General features: G+C 40.4%; 1 protein-coding gene across 9 annotated transcripts in view; it reads left to right on the forward strand.

Annotated features, from left to right (window-relative positions):
• Positions 1-14,298, forward strand: part of LOC115258575 (ethanolaminephosphotransferase 1) — a 57,455-nt gene that overhangs the window by 4,174 nt on the left and 38,983 nt on the right. For 3 of the 9 annotated variants that reach the window (XR_003893694.2, XR_009997532.1, XM_029858781.2), the window contains exon 1: positions 4,172-5,329. Coding sequence is in view for 7 of the 9 variants with exons in the window: in XM_029858781.2 (XP_029714641.1) it covers positions 5,273-5,329 (57 nt within the window). In the remaining 2 variants the exon portion in view is untranslated. Of the gene's footprint in view, positions 1-4,169; positions 5,330-14,298 lie in introns of those variants that run through there. The other 6 variants (XM_029858782.2, XM_029858784.2, XM_029858783.2 and 3 more) reach the window with 3 other exon arrangements.

A 14,298-nucleotide genomic window follows, 5' to 3' on the forward strand; every position in this document is an offset into this window, starting at 1 on the left:
CCCTAGAGGAATTCGTAGATGAATTCCTGGGAGAGCTGCTGGAGGAATCCTTGGAGGATTACCTGCATGGACCACTCAAAAAATCGTGGAGGTACCCCTGGCAGAGTAGCTGAAGGGCGCCAGGATAAATTCCCTGGAGAAATCCCTTGAGGAATCTCTGAAGGAATTCTTGAAGAAATCCCTAGAGAAGAAATTCTTGGGTGAATTGGCTTCTTTAACGGAGTTGAGATAATTTCAAATTCTGAATCTGCACATCAAGCTGGATCGAAATACATTTTGATGCACGAGAATCTATTTAAAAATCAATTTGAAGTTTGTATGGGAGCAATTTGGCGAATCATCCCTCGGCAGATTTTGTACTGGGCGGAGTTATCAAGCAGTTGTCCAGCTGTCAAAAATTCTCTTTGAAATTGTTTTTAGCTATCAAAATAAAGTTCTAAAAATGTAAAAACAAATCTGAGCGGCTCAGAAAAAGGTGCTCTTTCATGTAAAGTTAAAAAATCAATATTTTTTTTCAAAAAATTAAAAGTAGCCTTGGAAAGTTTCCTGGATAAATTCCTGGAGGAGATCCTGGAGGAATTGCTGGAGGAATTTCTGGAGGAATTCCTAGAGGAATACCTGGAGGAATTTCTGAAGGAATGCCTGGAGGAATTTCTGGAGGAATCTCTGGAGAAATTCTTGGAGGAAACTCTGGAGGAGGAATTCTTGGATGAATTCCACGAGAAATTCCTAGAGGATTTTTTGAGAATTTCCTGGAGAAATGTCTGGAGGAATCCCTGGAGGACTTCCTGGAGGAATTCCCGGGGGTATCCTTGAAGAAATTCCTGGAGGAATCCCTGGATTGTTTCCTGGAGGATTCCCTGGTGGAATTCCTAGAGGAAACCCAGGAGGAGAAATTCTTCGATGAATTCCCCAAGAAATCCCTGAAGGATTTTTTTGGAGAATTTCCTGGAGAAATGTCTGGAGGAATCTCTGGAGGACTTCCCAGGAGAACTTCCTGGAGGAATCCCTGGAGGATTCCCTGGAGGAATACTTGGAGGAATCACTGGAGGATTTCCTTGAGGAATCCCTGGAGAAATGCCTGAAGGATTTTCTGGAGGATTTCCTGGAGGAATCATTGAAGGGTTTCTTGAAGAAAGTTCTGGAGAATTTCCTGGCGGATTCCTTGGAAGAATCCCTGGAGGATTTCCTCAAGAAATCCCTGAAGAATATCCTGGATAAATCCCTGGAGGAGTGCCTTGAGGAATCCCTGGAGGACAGTGCTTGAATCCAAGTGCATATGAAAAATACGATCAGTTATCAGCGCCAACCATCACTACGAACGAACACGCACAGGGAGCGAAGAGTAACCGAACCAACCGAGATCACTGTTCCTCATCGATCGGTAGGCTGGTGAAGCAAACCGACTTGAAACCCTTCGTTCTCACTTGCGGTGGTGAGGTTGAAAATGCGTAAATGATTCAGTGGATTTATTTTTTGTTTGTAAAACTTGTGAAAACAATCATTTTGATCGTAAGAGAATGATGGACGCGACTATTACAGCCGATTTAATTCGAGTTTATGTCATTTGCACTGTAATAACAGGATAAAAACCAACTATATCCATTGCCGTAGGTATACATCGACGAAGAGAGAGATTCAGAGAGCCGCACAGCGTTGAATCGTCGTTCTTCACTCTCACTCATAATTTTTATTGCTCCCGCTCCCACTTGCTTCAGAAGCATGTTAGCCAATGAAGGCGATTATCTACCACTTTGGGTTGAAAACCGCCGGTTAAAGAAGAGCAAATTTTGATTCGTCTGAGATAAAACGCTTCACTTTTCAAGCGCTGCTGAAAGATCCCTGAAGGAATTCCTGGAGTAAGCCCTGGAGGAATTTTTGCAAGAAGCCCTGGAGAAAACCCTGGAGGAATCCCTCGAGGAATCCTTGAAAGAATACTTGGAGGAGATATTCCTGGAGACTTCTCTGAAGGAATCGCTGGAGGAATTTCAAGAAGAATCTCTGGAGAAATTCATAGAAGAATCCCCGAAAGAATTCCTGTAGAAATCTTCAGAGGAATTCCTGGAGGATTTCCTGGGTGAATCCCTGGAGGATTTTCTGGAGGAATCTCAGGCAGAATCCCTAGAGGGTTTCTTGGAAAAAATCCTGAAAAAATGCCTGAAGGAATTTCTGAAGAAATGCCTGGAGGAATTCCTGGAAGAACCCCTGAGGATGTCCTGAAGAAACAGTGGAGCACTTCCAGGAAAAGTACTTGGAGGAAATACTGTAGGAATCCCTTTAGGAATTTCTGGAGTAAGCCCTGGAGAAAACCCTCTGGAGGAATCCCTCGAGGAATTCTTGAAGGAATTATTGGAGAAATTTATGGAGGAGATATGTATTACTGGAGAAAGGAAGGAACCCCTTGAGGAATTCCAAGAAGAATCTCTGGAGAAATTCCTAGAAGAATCCTTGAAAGAATTCCTGGAGGAACCTTCGGAGAAATTTCTGGAGGATTTCCTGGGACAATCCCTGGAGAATTTCCTGGAGGAATCTCTGGAAGAATCCCTAGAGGGTTCGTGGAAATATTCCTGGAAAAATGCCTGAAGGAATTTTTGAAGAAATGCCTGGAGGAAATTTTGGAAGCATCCCTGAGGTTAACCTGGAGGAATCCCTGGAGGAATTCCTGAAGCAATCCCTGTATAAATTCCTGGAGCAATCCCTGGAGGAATTCCTGGAGGAATCCCTGGATGAATCCCTGGAAGAATCCCTGGAGGAATCCCTGGAGGAATCCCTGGAGGAATTCCTGGAGGAATCTCTGGAGGAATTCTTGGAGGAATTCCTGGAGCAATCCCTGGAGGAATTCCTGGAGGAATCCTTGGAGGAACCCCTGAAGGAGAAATTCTTGGTTGTATTCCTGAAGGAATCCCTAGTGGGTTCCTTGGAGAAATTCCTGAAAAAATGCCTGGAGAGATTCCTGGGGGAATCCCTGAAGGAATTATTGGAGGAATTCCTGGAGGAGAAATTCCTGGAGAAATCCCTGAAGGAATTCATTTGATTCTTCTCCTGGAGCACTTCCAGGAGAAATACCTGGAGGAATTACTGGAGGAATACGTGAGATTTCAAGACGAATCCCTGGAGAAATTCCTAGAAGAATCCCTGAAGGAATTCCAGGAGAAATCTCCGGAGGAATTTCAGGAGGATCTCTTGGAGGAATCTCTGGAAGAATCCCCAGAGGGTTTTTTTGAAAAAAAAACCCTGAAAAAATGCCCGGAGGAATTCCTGAAGAAATGCCTAGAGGAATTCCTGGAAGAATCCGTGGAAGATTTCCAGGAGAAATCCCTGAGAATGCCCTGGAAGAATTCCTGGAGAAATCCCTGGAGGAATCCCTGGAGGAATGGGAATTGACTGAGTTATAGCGGAAAATGCCAAAAATAGGACCTCCTGACTAAATGGTCCTGCACCCTACCCCTGACTGGTTCAGAAATGTTCAGTACATATTTTTCAACTACAGTCAGGATTCGTTATTCGCCAAGGCTGAAAGTCTCTCTAATAAAGACATAAAAAAGGATTCGTTATGCGGAGTGCCACCCACTTTGCGCCCACCGTTATTTCTCTGGTGTCTTTCAACCAATTCAGTTCTTTTTTGAAGGGTAATTAGCTCACGATATGCCGTATCTACAAACAAAAAATGAGCTCATTCGGATGTTAGACGGCTGAACAATCGCGGTGGGCGTAGCGTATAACGAATCTTGACTGTATGTTGCATATTTGCGCGGAAAAACAAAAGAAAACAAAAACATCAGTCATAACTGCTCATTATTTGGCAAATAACCCTACCTGGAGGCTCCATGCGAATTATTCACTGCAGCAATAATGGAAGGAGATGGAGGCGCATGGTACTTAATAGGTTGATCCCAGATAACCATTAACCAGTGCACGTCCGGTTGAATTCCATGCGCATCAAATTAAATAATCTTTTCATATGTATAAAATTGTCGTTTTCTACGCTTTTATGTTGGCTAAGAATGTAAAGGTCATTCTTAATCTTGACGAGATCAATCTATTTTGCTTGCATCTGCAGAAAATTTCGCAAATGTAACTGAATAGCGCAAAGGCGATATACCGCAGCTCCCCTACTATGTTTATTCTACCCTGCAAGTCTCATTCATTCCCGTTTAAAAATCTTCTCACAACTCACGCCACAACGTTCGATTCGATAACGATTGTGATTATCGTTTCAGAAGCCTATTAGTGAAACGATTATGGTCGCAAGATATGAGCCACACGCGTTCGTTATGCTTTGTGCGGGTCACTCTCGTTTCCCCCCTGGAAAAACTGCATCAAACGCCACCCGGTCCAGTCAGTGGATCGATTGAAATAAATCATACGATTTGTTTATCAAAAATGTATAGCGCATGGTATTTAGATTCCAGACTATCCGACTGTGATTTCTGTATTGGTGTTTGCGTTTCTCTATTGAAAAGCATTCCTCAGTCCTGGGGTTGTAAAACATCCCATCACTCATTGTTAGCAGCCAGGTTCAGTTGTGGAGGCGACTTGAGACTGGGTGGATCACTAGTTGAGTGCAATCAAATGGGCGATAGTAGCTTCAAACTTTGAGTGAGGTGTATCATCAGAAAATTGAATGAGAATAGTCTATTATTACGGAAGTAAGCCGTGAATTTCCACACAGGAATGAAACAATTGAATTATTAAGGTCACACGCAGAGATAGTCCATCGACCCATCATCTACATATAGTATACACGCCATACGGTATAGTTCAGCGGAGACAACGCTGTAATCATACACAGACGGACATTACTTTAAAATCCGAACGGAGTAACGACATCATCAGATGATATGTGCCGTTGTATTCTTATCAATGAACCCATATATGACGAACGAGTGTAATAAATAGAACGGTAATTCCAAAACACCCGACCGGGTAATATTTAGCCGAGAAGTGTTAGTGAAGTAAACCGCGTGTGCTTGGGAGACATCGTAGAAGAAGTTGTAATCTTCCTTACGGACGGGGGAAGTGTGATGGTGCAGCACATCTTGTGGTCCATGCTGGAATCATTGGAAACGGCCCCTGTGGATTAGTGGTAGTGGTGGGTGCCATTACACGAGCAAGGAAAGAAGGACCTTTCTTTCGGTGGTGTTGCGTAGCCGAGCGCGGACGTCTTACCGCGTGGTGATCTCGATAGTTTCGCGCGCGCCATTGTCATTCAAACTCAACGGATCTGTGTTCTCTCGCGGATAAATTGCTGCACACAAACGGAATATCCACGATGTTGGGAATCAAATACCTGAAAGAAGCCCACCTGAAGGGTTTCGAGAAGTACAAAGTAAGTAGCGCACCTATATACAACCATACAACTTCCAAATACTTTGTAGGAATTAAGTGAAGTCAGTGCGCAAAAATAGTCACTTAACAGATTACGTAGAATCAGCTGCATACTAAGTCACAGAACACAACACTATCATTAGTGATGAGGGGCGAGAATGCAACGTATCAGGGCATTTAAGATCAACAGTTGTCTTGGAACGGGCAATCACCACACCGAGAAGCCGACGGTGGTTCAATTGTACTCATACTCAAACTCATACACAGTGCAGGGGCAAGGCCGGTAATCTCCGCCTGTAGTCAGTGTGGTGTGTTGATAAGCCGGGAATTAGTTATTCGCGCAAATGTGAGATGATTGTTTGCGGCTGAGCGGTCGTTAGGGTGTCTGGAGTAATATGCACCATTCGAAAAAAAAAACACGATCTGCTGTTTTTTTGCATTCACTAAGTTGATATTTCTTTAAAATTGTTCTTCAACAATTAGGATTTCAACGTAGCAAGATAGTAGAAGATCTTGACTACACCGAAATCTCTATTTAGACAATGGGTCGGAGACGCAAATGGAGTTTTTTACCTATTCGTAACCTAAATGGAATCTATTCAGGTGAAAACTTCAAAAAATTGCAGGGCTGATTGGCAATTAGTTAGATTATTTAGGTAGATTGTGTAGACCATGGAAGTCCTAGACTCCCAAATATTTTGCATACCTTACAATGTTGAACAACTTAAAAAAGATTTTTTCGCAGAATTGTGGAGAGTACCATGAATAACAATAACCGTAAACCACAAGCGTAGATTGCATGGTGATTGTGGTAGATTTTGTAGAACCTGAAAGCCATGCATTTCAGGACATTTAGCAAACTTTACAAATTATAATAACGACAACCGAAAAAATACTTTTTGTTAGGTTGGGGAGCACGTTAGAGGTCAATAACTGCAAACGTAGATTAGATGGCGATTGAGGTAGATTCTGTAGAACTTGAATGTCCTGCATACTTTGCAATGTTGTACAACCTCATTAAGATTTTCTCGTAGAATTGCGAAGTAGGTATGGATAACAATGACCGTAAACCCCAAGCGTAGATTCAATGGCGATTGTAGTAAATTTTTGTAGGACTTGAAAATTTTCAACTTCAGGACATTTTGCGAACCTTGCAATATCCCGAAACCATAAAAAGTACTTCTCGTTCAATTATAAATCAACTCGGAAAATAACGGTCAAAAGCCGCCAAGTTATATTAAATTGGAGCTGCGTAGTTCCTGTTGACCATTTAAGTCTTAACTCCATGATAATTTGGATATCCTAGAACATGGTCCAAACAAGCCGAAAACAGTTGCCTGCTTTTATCTTGCGGCTCTAAGAGTATTCCGACATAATTGTCCCATGAATTTATTGCATTGATTACATTCAGGCGCTTACAGAGCATATGACTCCATAACGTATTGGAGGCCTTGAGATGGTCTAGGTATATTGGACGTGATCGCCCAGGTAAATCAGACACCAAGGATTTCCGAAAAAAAAAATCAGTAAAGAAAATCTTGAATGTAAGCATTTCACGACACCCCTCCAAAAGGGTGGAGAGTGCAGGGGGATGTCCATCAATACATCTTATTTTAAAAGACAGGGACACCGTCTTCAGCCAGAAGCTGTACAGACTGAAAGAAACTTAACACTAGACAACGGACACACGGAGCATGCACCAGTGGATACTGAAAAGTTTCATCGACCGGAGCGGGAATCGAACCCTCACCCCATAACATGGTGCGATTAAGCTTGGTGACCCTAACCGCACGACTACGAAGCTTCACAAATAGTACAACTATTCCCATTATGTTTACAATACTTATTTCAGCTTAAAAGCTTGAAAAACCATTCAGATCTCGATTTTTTTTTGGTTTTTGGATCGTCTTGCCATTTTAAAGGTTAAGGAAGATGAGTGATTAAGAAAATTCAAGGTGATGCCATATGGGGTTTCAGAGGGGTTCCCGGAAATCAGTGACTTCCAGGAGAGGTCTAAAAGGTTTCAGAGGGATTTCAAGGCGTTACAGGGTGTATCATCGGAAGATATCAGGGATTTTCAGAGAGTGTCAGGGGAATTGCGAACGACTTTCAATACGCTTCAAAGCATTTCAATGGTTCTGGGGGGGTTCCACAGGATTCTTAGTTGAGTTTCTGGGAAGACTACAGGGATCTCAGGTAACTTTTCTGATTGCTTTTGAAGAGTTTCCCCAACTAACATTTATTGTGAATGTAAACGTCAACAAAGCGTCCTCAGTACGGCTTGATGCTGAGTTACTTTGTTGTACATATGGACGGAAGCTTCTATGCAAGCCCTATACCAATAGCGAACTTAATCCACATATAGGGGGATAAGGGTAATAATGGACACCTTAAGCAAATGAGTACGTTAGGCCTGTATAACAGAGTAGATCTAAACATATTATCAGTTGACTTACAACTTTAACTTGTTTCCTACGTCTTCCAATCATTTACAGCAGATAGAATGTCTTTTTTTATTCTTAACCACTTAACCTATTTACAGCTCTTTTGTCCACTAGGGCACTACGTGAGCGATTCCAATTGGCGGCTGCACGTACACTTGTACAGCGCCTAAATGTATTCTATTATATTCTTATTCTACTATATCGAACTGGTTTGCCTTTGTGCTGCTTTCACTTTTCTACCCTGTCCTTGTTAGAATGATGAGCACGATGATGAAATGATGTGTGGCTGTTGTTCCTTTTCCAGTCCGATTAGGGGTCGTCCATTATGGGTTGCCGTTCGCCGATATCCGGGTCCGTTTGAGCTATGAGAGCTCAGAAGAGGGTCAAGTGTCAACCACTCTCGGGGGAAAGAGCAACTGACGAAGTGCCGGGGCGAACGTGTAGCCACTGCGCCACGGGCCCCGGTTGTAGAATGTCTTTATTGTGAAGAAACAATGAATTATAAAAGGTGTTTTTCAGGGCTCGCAGGAAAGGTACGGGGCGAAATGGACACCCCTGCATATATTATGCTAATTCCTTGGTTACAATCGAACAGTTAAGTAATTTGCCTACGAAGATCAATACCACAGATATAATACTCCTTCTTAGACGAGTTTACATAACATCAAAGCTAATTAAATAAACTTTAGGCTAAAATAATCGGATTGATTATAACCAAACTCCCTAAAGCGCCTAACAGTAAGCAATTCGCATACATCCATTCGTAATTGCCAATATTCATTTCGCCCCGAATCGACTACAACATTAAAATTGCTATTTTAAGTAAATTCTGATCAAAAATAAAATGCTTCATCCATTGCTAAATCTTCGTATACATGTAGATAAGGTAACAGTTCACTTGCTTTTATGGTGGACACATTCCAACACTCGTAATACCTTATTTGATGCTGCTTGGAAATTATAAGAATTTCACAAATTTCAATTTTAATGAAATTTTGTTTTTTTTTTGAGCAATAGTAATGGTACTTTTGAATAATAGAACCATGACTTGTTCCTTTACACTTATGCATTAAAAGTTTTACATAAAAGTCAACGGTTTCGGCAAAAACAGGGGTGTCCATTTCGTCCCGGGTGGTTCTACCCCGTTAGGCCGAAAGCCGTTAGGCCGAATGTCATTAGGCCGAATTTCGTTGGACCGAAAGGGTCGTTTGGCCGAATATGCCATTGACCGGATGGGTCGGGTCGTTAGGCCGAACTGGTCACTTGGTCAAATGGGTTGTAAGGTTAAACGGTTTGCTTAGGTAACTGGATGGTAAAAAACTGTTTAAGGACAGACTTGTTAGAATCCCAAAATGGCTGCTCACAATTTCGAGCGCACAAATCTCTTCGTTAACAAAATCAGGGCATCTGAGCTTCTGATTTTAAGCTTTTTACAAATGACCAAAAACAGAATAACCAAATGCTCTGTTATTTGAAGCTTGCTTCTTGTGTGGCTTCGTGGTCGCCAAGCATTTAGTCGCATCGCGCTAGGAGCGCGGGTTCGATTCCCGCCGCAGCTGTCAGGAAAAGTTTTCGGCTGTGCCACTGGATGTTGCATGCTAGTCCGTTGTCTAGCGTCGTGCTTCCTTCAAAGAGCGAATAGCTCGCTGGAAGTACTAAACGTGTCCGTGTCTTTTAACTGTTAGACTAGAAGAAAACCTATGTACAGAAGAAGGGAATACTTTTATGAAAAAGTTTATAGCTGAAATACTTATAATGAGTAGAAAAGTCAAACTAGAAAGAACAGCCTATTTTCAAAAGAAGGAAAAATCTACGATGAAAAATTTAATTGCTGTAATACTCACAGTGAGTATGCCTATGTTGCCTATGCCTATTAGACTGGGTCAACAAAGTCGATTTTTTGGAACAAAGCTTTTTCGATTCATTTTAGCGTACAAAGTAACTGTGCAAAATTTGGGAGCGATTGGTTGCTTCCCCGCATTCCGCATTGCGATTGAAATTTGTATGGAATTTAGTATGGGAAAACGTGATTTTTTGCATTTTTCTCATAAATTGATTTTTTTCTTCTAAAACAATCTAACCAATGACGGTAAAGTATAGCCTAGGGTATGCCGAAAAACTTTTCCGAAGACCGCAAAGTGATCCGACACTTGTGAAAAAAATTATAACGTACAGATTGCCCGGTGGTGCTTAACATTTAACATGTAAAGGAATAACATCAATAATAAAATCTCAATTTTTGGCCTAAGTTACCAGGCGAATAACTTTTTTCACAAGCGTCGGATCACTTTGCGGTCTTCGGCAAAGTTTCTCGGCATATCCTAGGCTATACTTTAACGTCATTAGTTACATGGTATTGAACAAAAAAATTCAACTTATGAGTAAAATGCAAAAAAGTACGTTTTCCCATACTAACTTCCATACAAATTTCAATCGCAATGCGGAATACGGGGACGCAACCAATCGCTCCCAAATTTTGCACAGTTGTTTTGGGCGCTAATATAGATTAAAAAAGCTTTGTTCCGGGTTGATACGATCAAATTTAAAGTTTCTCCATACAACGTTGACCCACTCTAATGCCTATGCCTATGAATAGCCTATGTTTGAAAAAAGGACAAATCCCCGATGATAAATTTAATAGCTGAAATGCTATATTTATTCGTAACCACTTATGCTCACAGCTTTTTTTTCCACTAGGGCGCTACGTAAGCGATTCCAATTGGCAGCTGAACTTACACTTTGTACAGCGCCTAAATGTATTCTATTTTACTATATTGAACTGGATACCTTTGCGCTGTTTCCTTTTTTCGTATCCTGCTCATGGTAGAATGATAAGCACTTTGATGTTGATGCTTTTAGGTTTGGTATAATGGCCTTTTTGATTTGTATTACATTCATTTGCAAGTAGTATAATTATGTTGCCAATGTTTATGTATTGAATATCTTTATCCTGTCGACAGCTTTGGTTCTGCCCGTTCATTATAACTCTTTATTTCTGACTAAAAATAAGCTTTTTCAAGATGCTATATTTTTTCTACTTCGCCTCCCAAATTGATTTTCCCTACAGTTCCGCTATCACGTCGACTTTTCTCATGTTTATTTTGTTTTGTGCAATATAAAACGATAAAATCAGTAGACACATATAATGACAACCTATTCGGCCTAACGACCCTTTCGGCCTAACGACCCTTTCGGCCTAACGACCCTTTCGGCCAAACGGCATTCGGCCTAATGGTCTTCGGCCTAACGGCATTCGGCCTAACGGCCTGCTCCCTTTTGGTAGCTGTTAAATAAAAGTTCTACAGAAACCCCACATTATTAGATTAAATATAATTTTAGGTTATGATACCTCCCAAGACACAGTTCATGAGTAACTGGAACTATCGCTTTTAAAATTGAATAATCAAAGTATTTGCCACTACTTGGAATCGAACTCTCGATCTCCGTATCCACTACTGGTCCTGATGATGACATCGCTCCTACACTGCTATATATAAATAGCATATATGGGAAATAGAAAATAGCCCGTTTTGTTTTACTCCAGAAAAGGCTTTATAATTGTGCCACAAGAAGCCTTAATCAACTTCATCTTGCTGCCAAAGCTTGTGAAACGTCAAACGCAACAATATTTACATTGAACAAGCTGTGTGGTTGCGCCAACATAATTTCACAGCATAGAGATGGATAGCTGTAAAGTATTTGTTTAGTAAATAGCTATATATTCCACTTAAACTTTGTTACCACCACACGGTGTCAAAATCTCGATTATTATCGAGCTTTCATGTACCTCGTATTTTCCTTCAAAAATGATAAGTATTTGGGCTATATATTCATAATCGAAAAACTAGAAAATATTTCATCGGCGAAAATTTTTCCATACATTTTGTATGGGACATATTTTGGGCTGAAATAGTATTTATTGAATTTTAGTATGGAAAAAATCCAAAAACTTTGTCAAATCATATTTTTTTCCGATGGAATATTTTAAAACTTTCCATTTATACTATTAAGCCAAAGTTCTGAAATTCTATGAAGAACTATCCGAGGTACATGAAAGTTTGATAATAATCGAAATTTTGACACCGTGCACCAGTTTCTTTCGTACAGCTTCTAGCTGAAATGCTATCGCAAGTTTGTGGATTTGTCAGTAATTCGAATTGTACTGTACAGTCGAGTGTATGATAGTAGCTGTTTTGTTAGTGGGGACTCCTATTCGATTAGTTCAAGTTTCCACATCTTCCGGGAAACCTCCCCGAGTTGGAATAGAGTGCAGTAAAGGCAGCTCCATTGACAAGTGATTGATTTCTGAAAACCGAGTTTGTTAGCTGTATAATGCTTGTTTTGCAGCTGTATATTAACTTTTGGTTTATATTTGACAAGCTTCCCTTTTATTCAGCGTTGACTGCTTCATTCGATTGTTACACAACAGAAAGCAAATGACTGAAGCTTATAGCGCTGAAAATGGTAGTTGAGTCAAGAAATTTCAGGGGCTTTACGGGTCTTCAGTCGAGTTTAAAGGAATTCTACGGGGCCATCCGGGGGGTTTCAAAGCATTTCATGGCTTTAATGGATTGTAGGGTATTCTAATGGGTTTTACAGAGCTTCAGTGAAGTTTAATAGACTACCCTATTAGCGGTGGATTGGAGATTTTCAGAAAGATTTCAGGGTGTTTCAGTGGATTTAAAAGGATTTCAGGGAATTTCAGAGGGTTTCAAAAGATTCAAGGCAAGTGTACGAGGATTCTCAGTGCGTTTTCATGGATTTCAAGGCGTTTCGGTAGGATTTAGGGGCTTCAGTGAAATTCAAGGGAAGTCTACGGGGACCTCTGTAGGGTATTCCAGCTTTGAATTTAAAGCTGTCTTAAAAAATGCAACCGTTTCAGGGGATTTGAGAGGGCTTAAGTACAGTTAAGGAGGACTTTATGAGGGTCTTAGGAAATTCTAAGAGATTTGATTAAGGTTTTCAGGAAGCTTCAGTAAAGTTCAAGGCGTTTTGAAGCGTTACAATACATTTTAGTGCATTGCAGGGGTTTTCAGGAAGTTTTATGAGGCTCCATGCGACACTTGAAGTTAGGTTAGGTTTTAAATATCATATCAAATTAATTATTTTATTACGGAAAAAAAATAACCGATAAATATCCATCCCTGTAACAAGTGATTGCTCCCAATCCAACTTTAACAATAAAATAACAGCATGAAACGAGCTTACCAATTTATGCATCACCGGTGAAATATCCGGGAATCGAAAAAAAAGCTCATCTAATCGGCGGGGGAAGCGAATCCCACTTGGCCGAGTCTCTTCTTCGCACTGACAATTCGTTTTCACTTGCCCAGCGCACCGAACTGAAATCTCTTTGCGGACATTTCTGGTTTTCAACAAAATAATTCCGTTCGACTTATCAATCTACACTACATGATTTCAAAAGAATGAACCAGCAAAGATAGGTTGAAGTGTGTATGCCCTGCGACGTATTATGATAATTATTTTTCCACGATTTTGACATATGTAATAGGCCAGGCCAGGATACTTTGACTAATATGGCCACTCTCAAAGACCTGACACAGGTTCCTTCAGGTCTCTTCGGAAATATTTCTGCTGCTCAACCAAAACATACGGTTCACCATATCAATCTTCATGATATACTTAAGAAAAGACGAGGGCCAGAGCTACAGTGGTACAAATTCGTTTAAACGCACATACTTCTCAAAACATTCTCTTTATGTTGCTGTGTTTTAAAAATTATGATAATACCGCTCAAAGTATCACTAGAACTAGTACTTGTAGAAATGCATATTGATATAAAAAATTGTGAAATAAGTTGCCAATAAACAATTATGGAAAAATCGAAAAAAGTGCGTTTAAACGAATTTTCCTCCAAAACTTAGATAGTTATTCCCTGATAAAAATAAAACGAATTAAAAATAATTTTTCGTTACTAGTGCAGATAGTTTATTACGTTTGTGTCTATCGAATTATATACCATTAAAACACAGATGACCTTCAAGTAAAGTTTACCGTTCAAAAATCGAGTGCGTTTAAACGAATTTGTACCACTGTATGTTGAACTCTTCTTCTAGGTTGTCCAAATATATAAATGTGGACAACATTTTTTTTTTCAAAACTGGTATTTTGTAATGTTTGCACGTTCGATTTCAAAATTTCTCGAAAATGGATAGTTATTAGTGGTGGGACCACGTTTAAGAAACAAAATTTTGAATATGATTGAATCTATCACGTACTTATGCCAGCTGGAATGGCACAAATATAAATAATATTCATAATCGATTCGCTGTTATAACAATAAGTCGATGCCGTGCCGGTGAATGGAAATACAAAAACCAACTATCATATGTAGAGCGCAAAATAGAGGCTTCGTTTGTTGACTCGAAGCTTTATTGAATTGAACAACCAGCAGACGGCCGACGGCGCGGCGAGGGGTCATCAGGTCATGCGATTATTTTACGTACGCTCGTATGAGAAAGGGTTCCCTGATAGCGATCCGCACGTTCTAAGCTAAGACGACGGA

The sequence above is a fragment of the Aedes albopictus genome, chromosome 2 (assembly GCF_035046485.1).
Source record: "Aedes albopictus strain Foshan chromosome 2, AalbF5, whole genome shotgun sequence".
Lineage (NCBI taxonomy): Eukaryota > Metazoa > Arthropoda > Insecta > Diptera > Culicidae > Aedes > Aedes albopictus.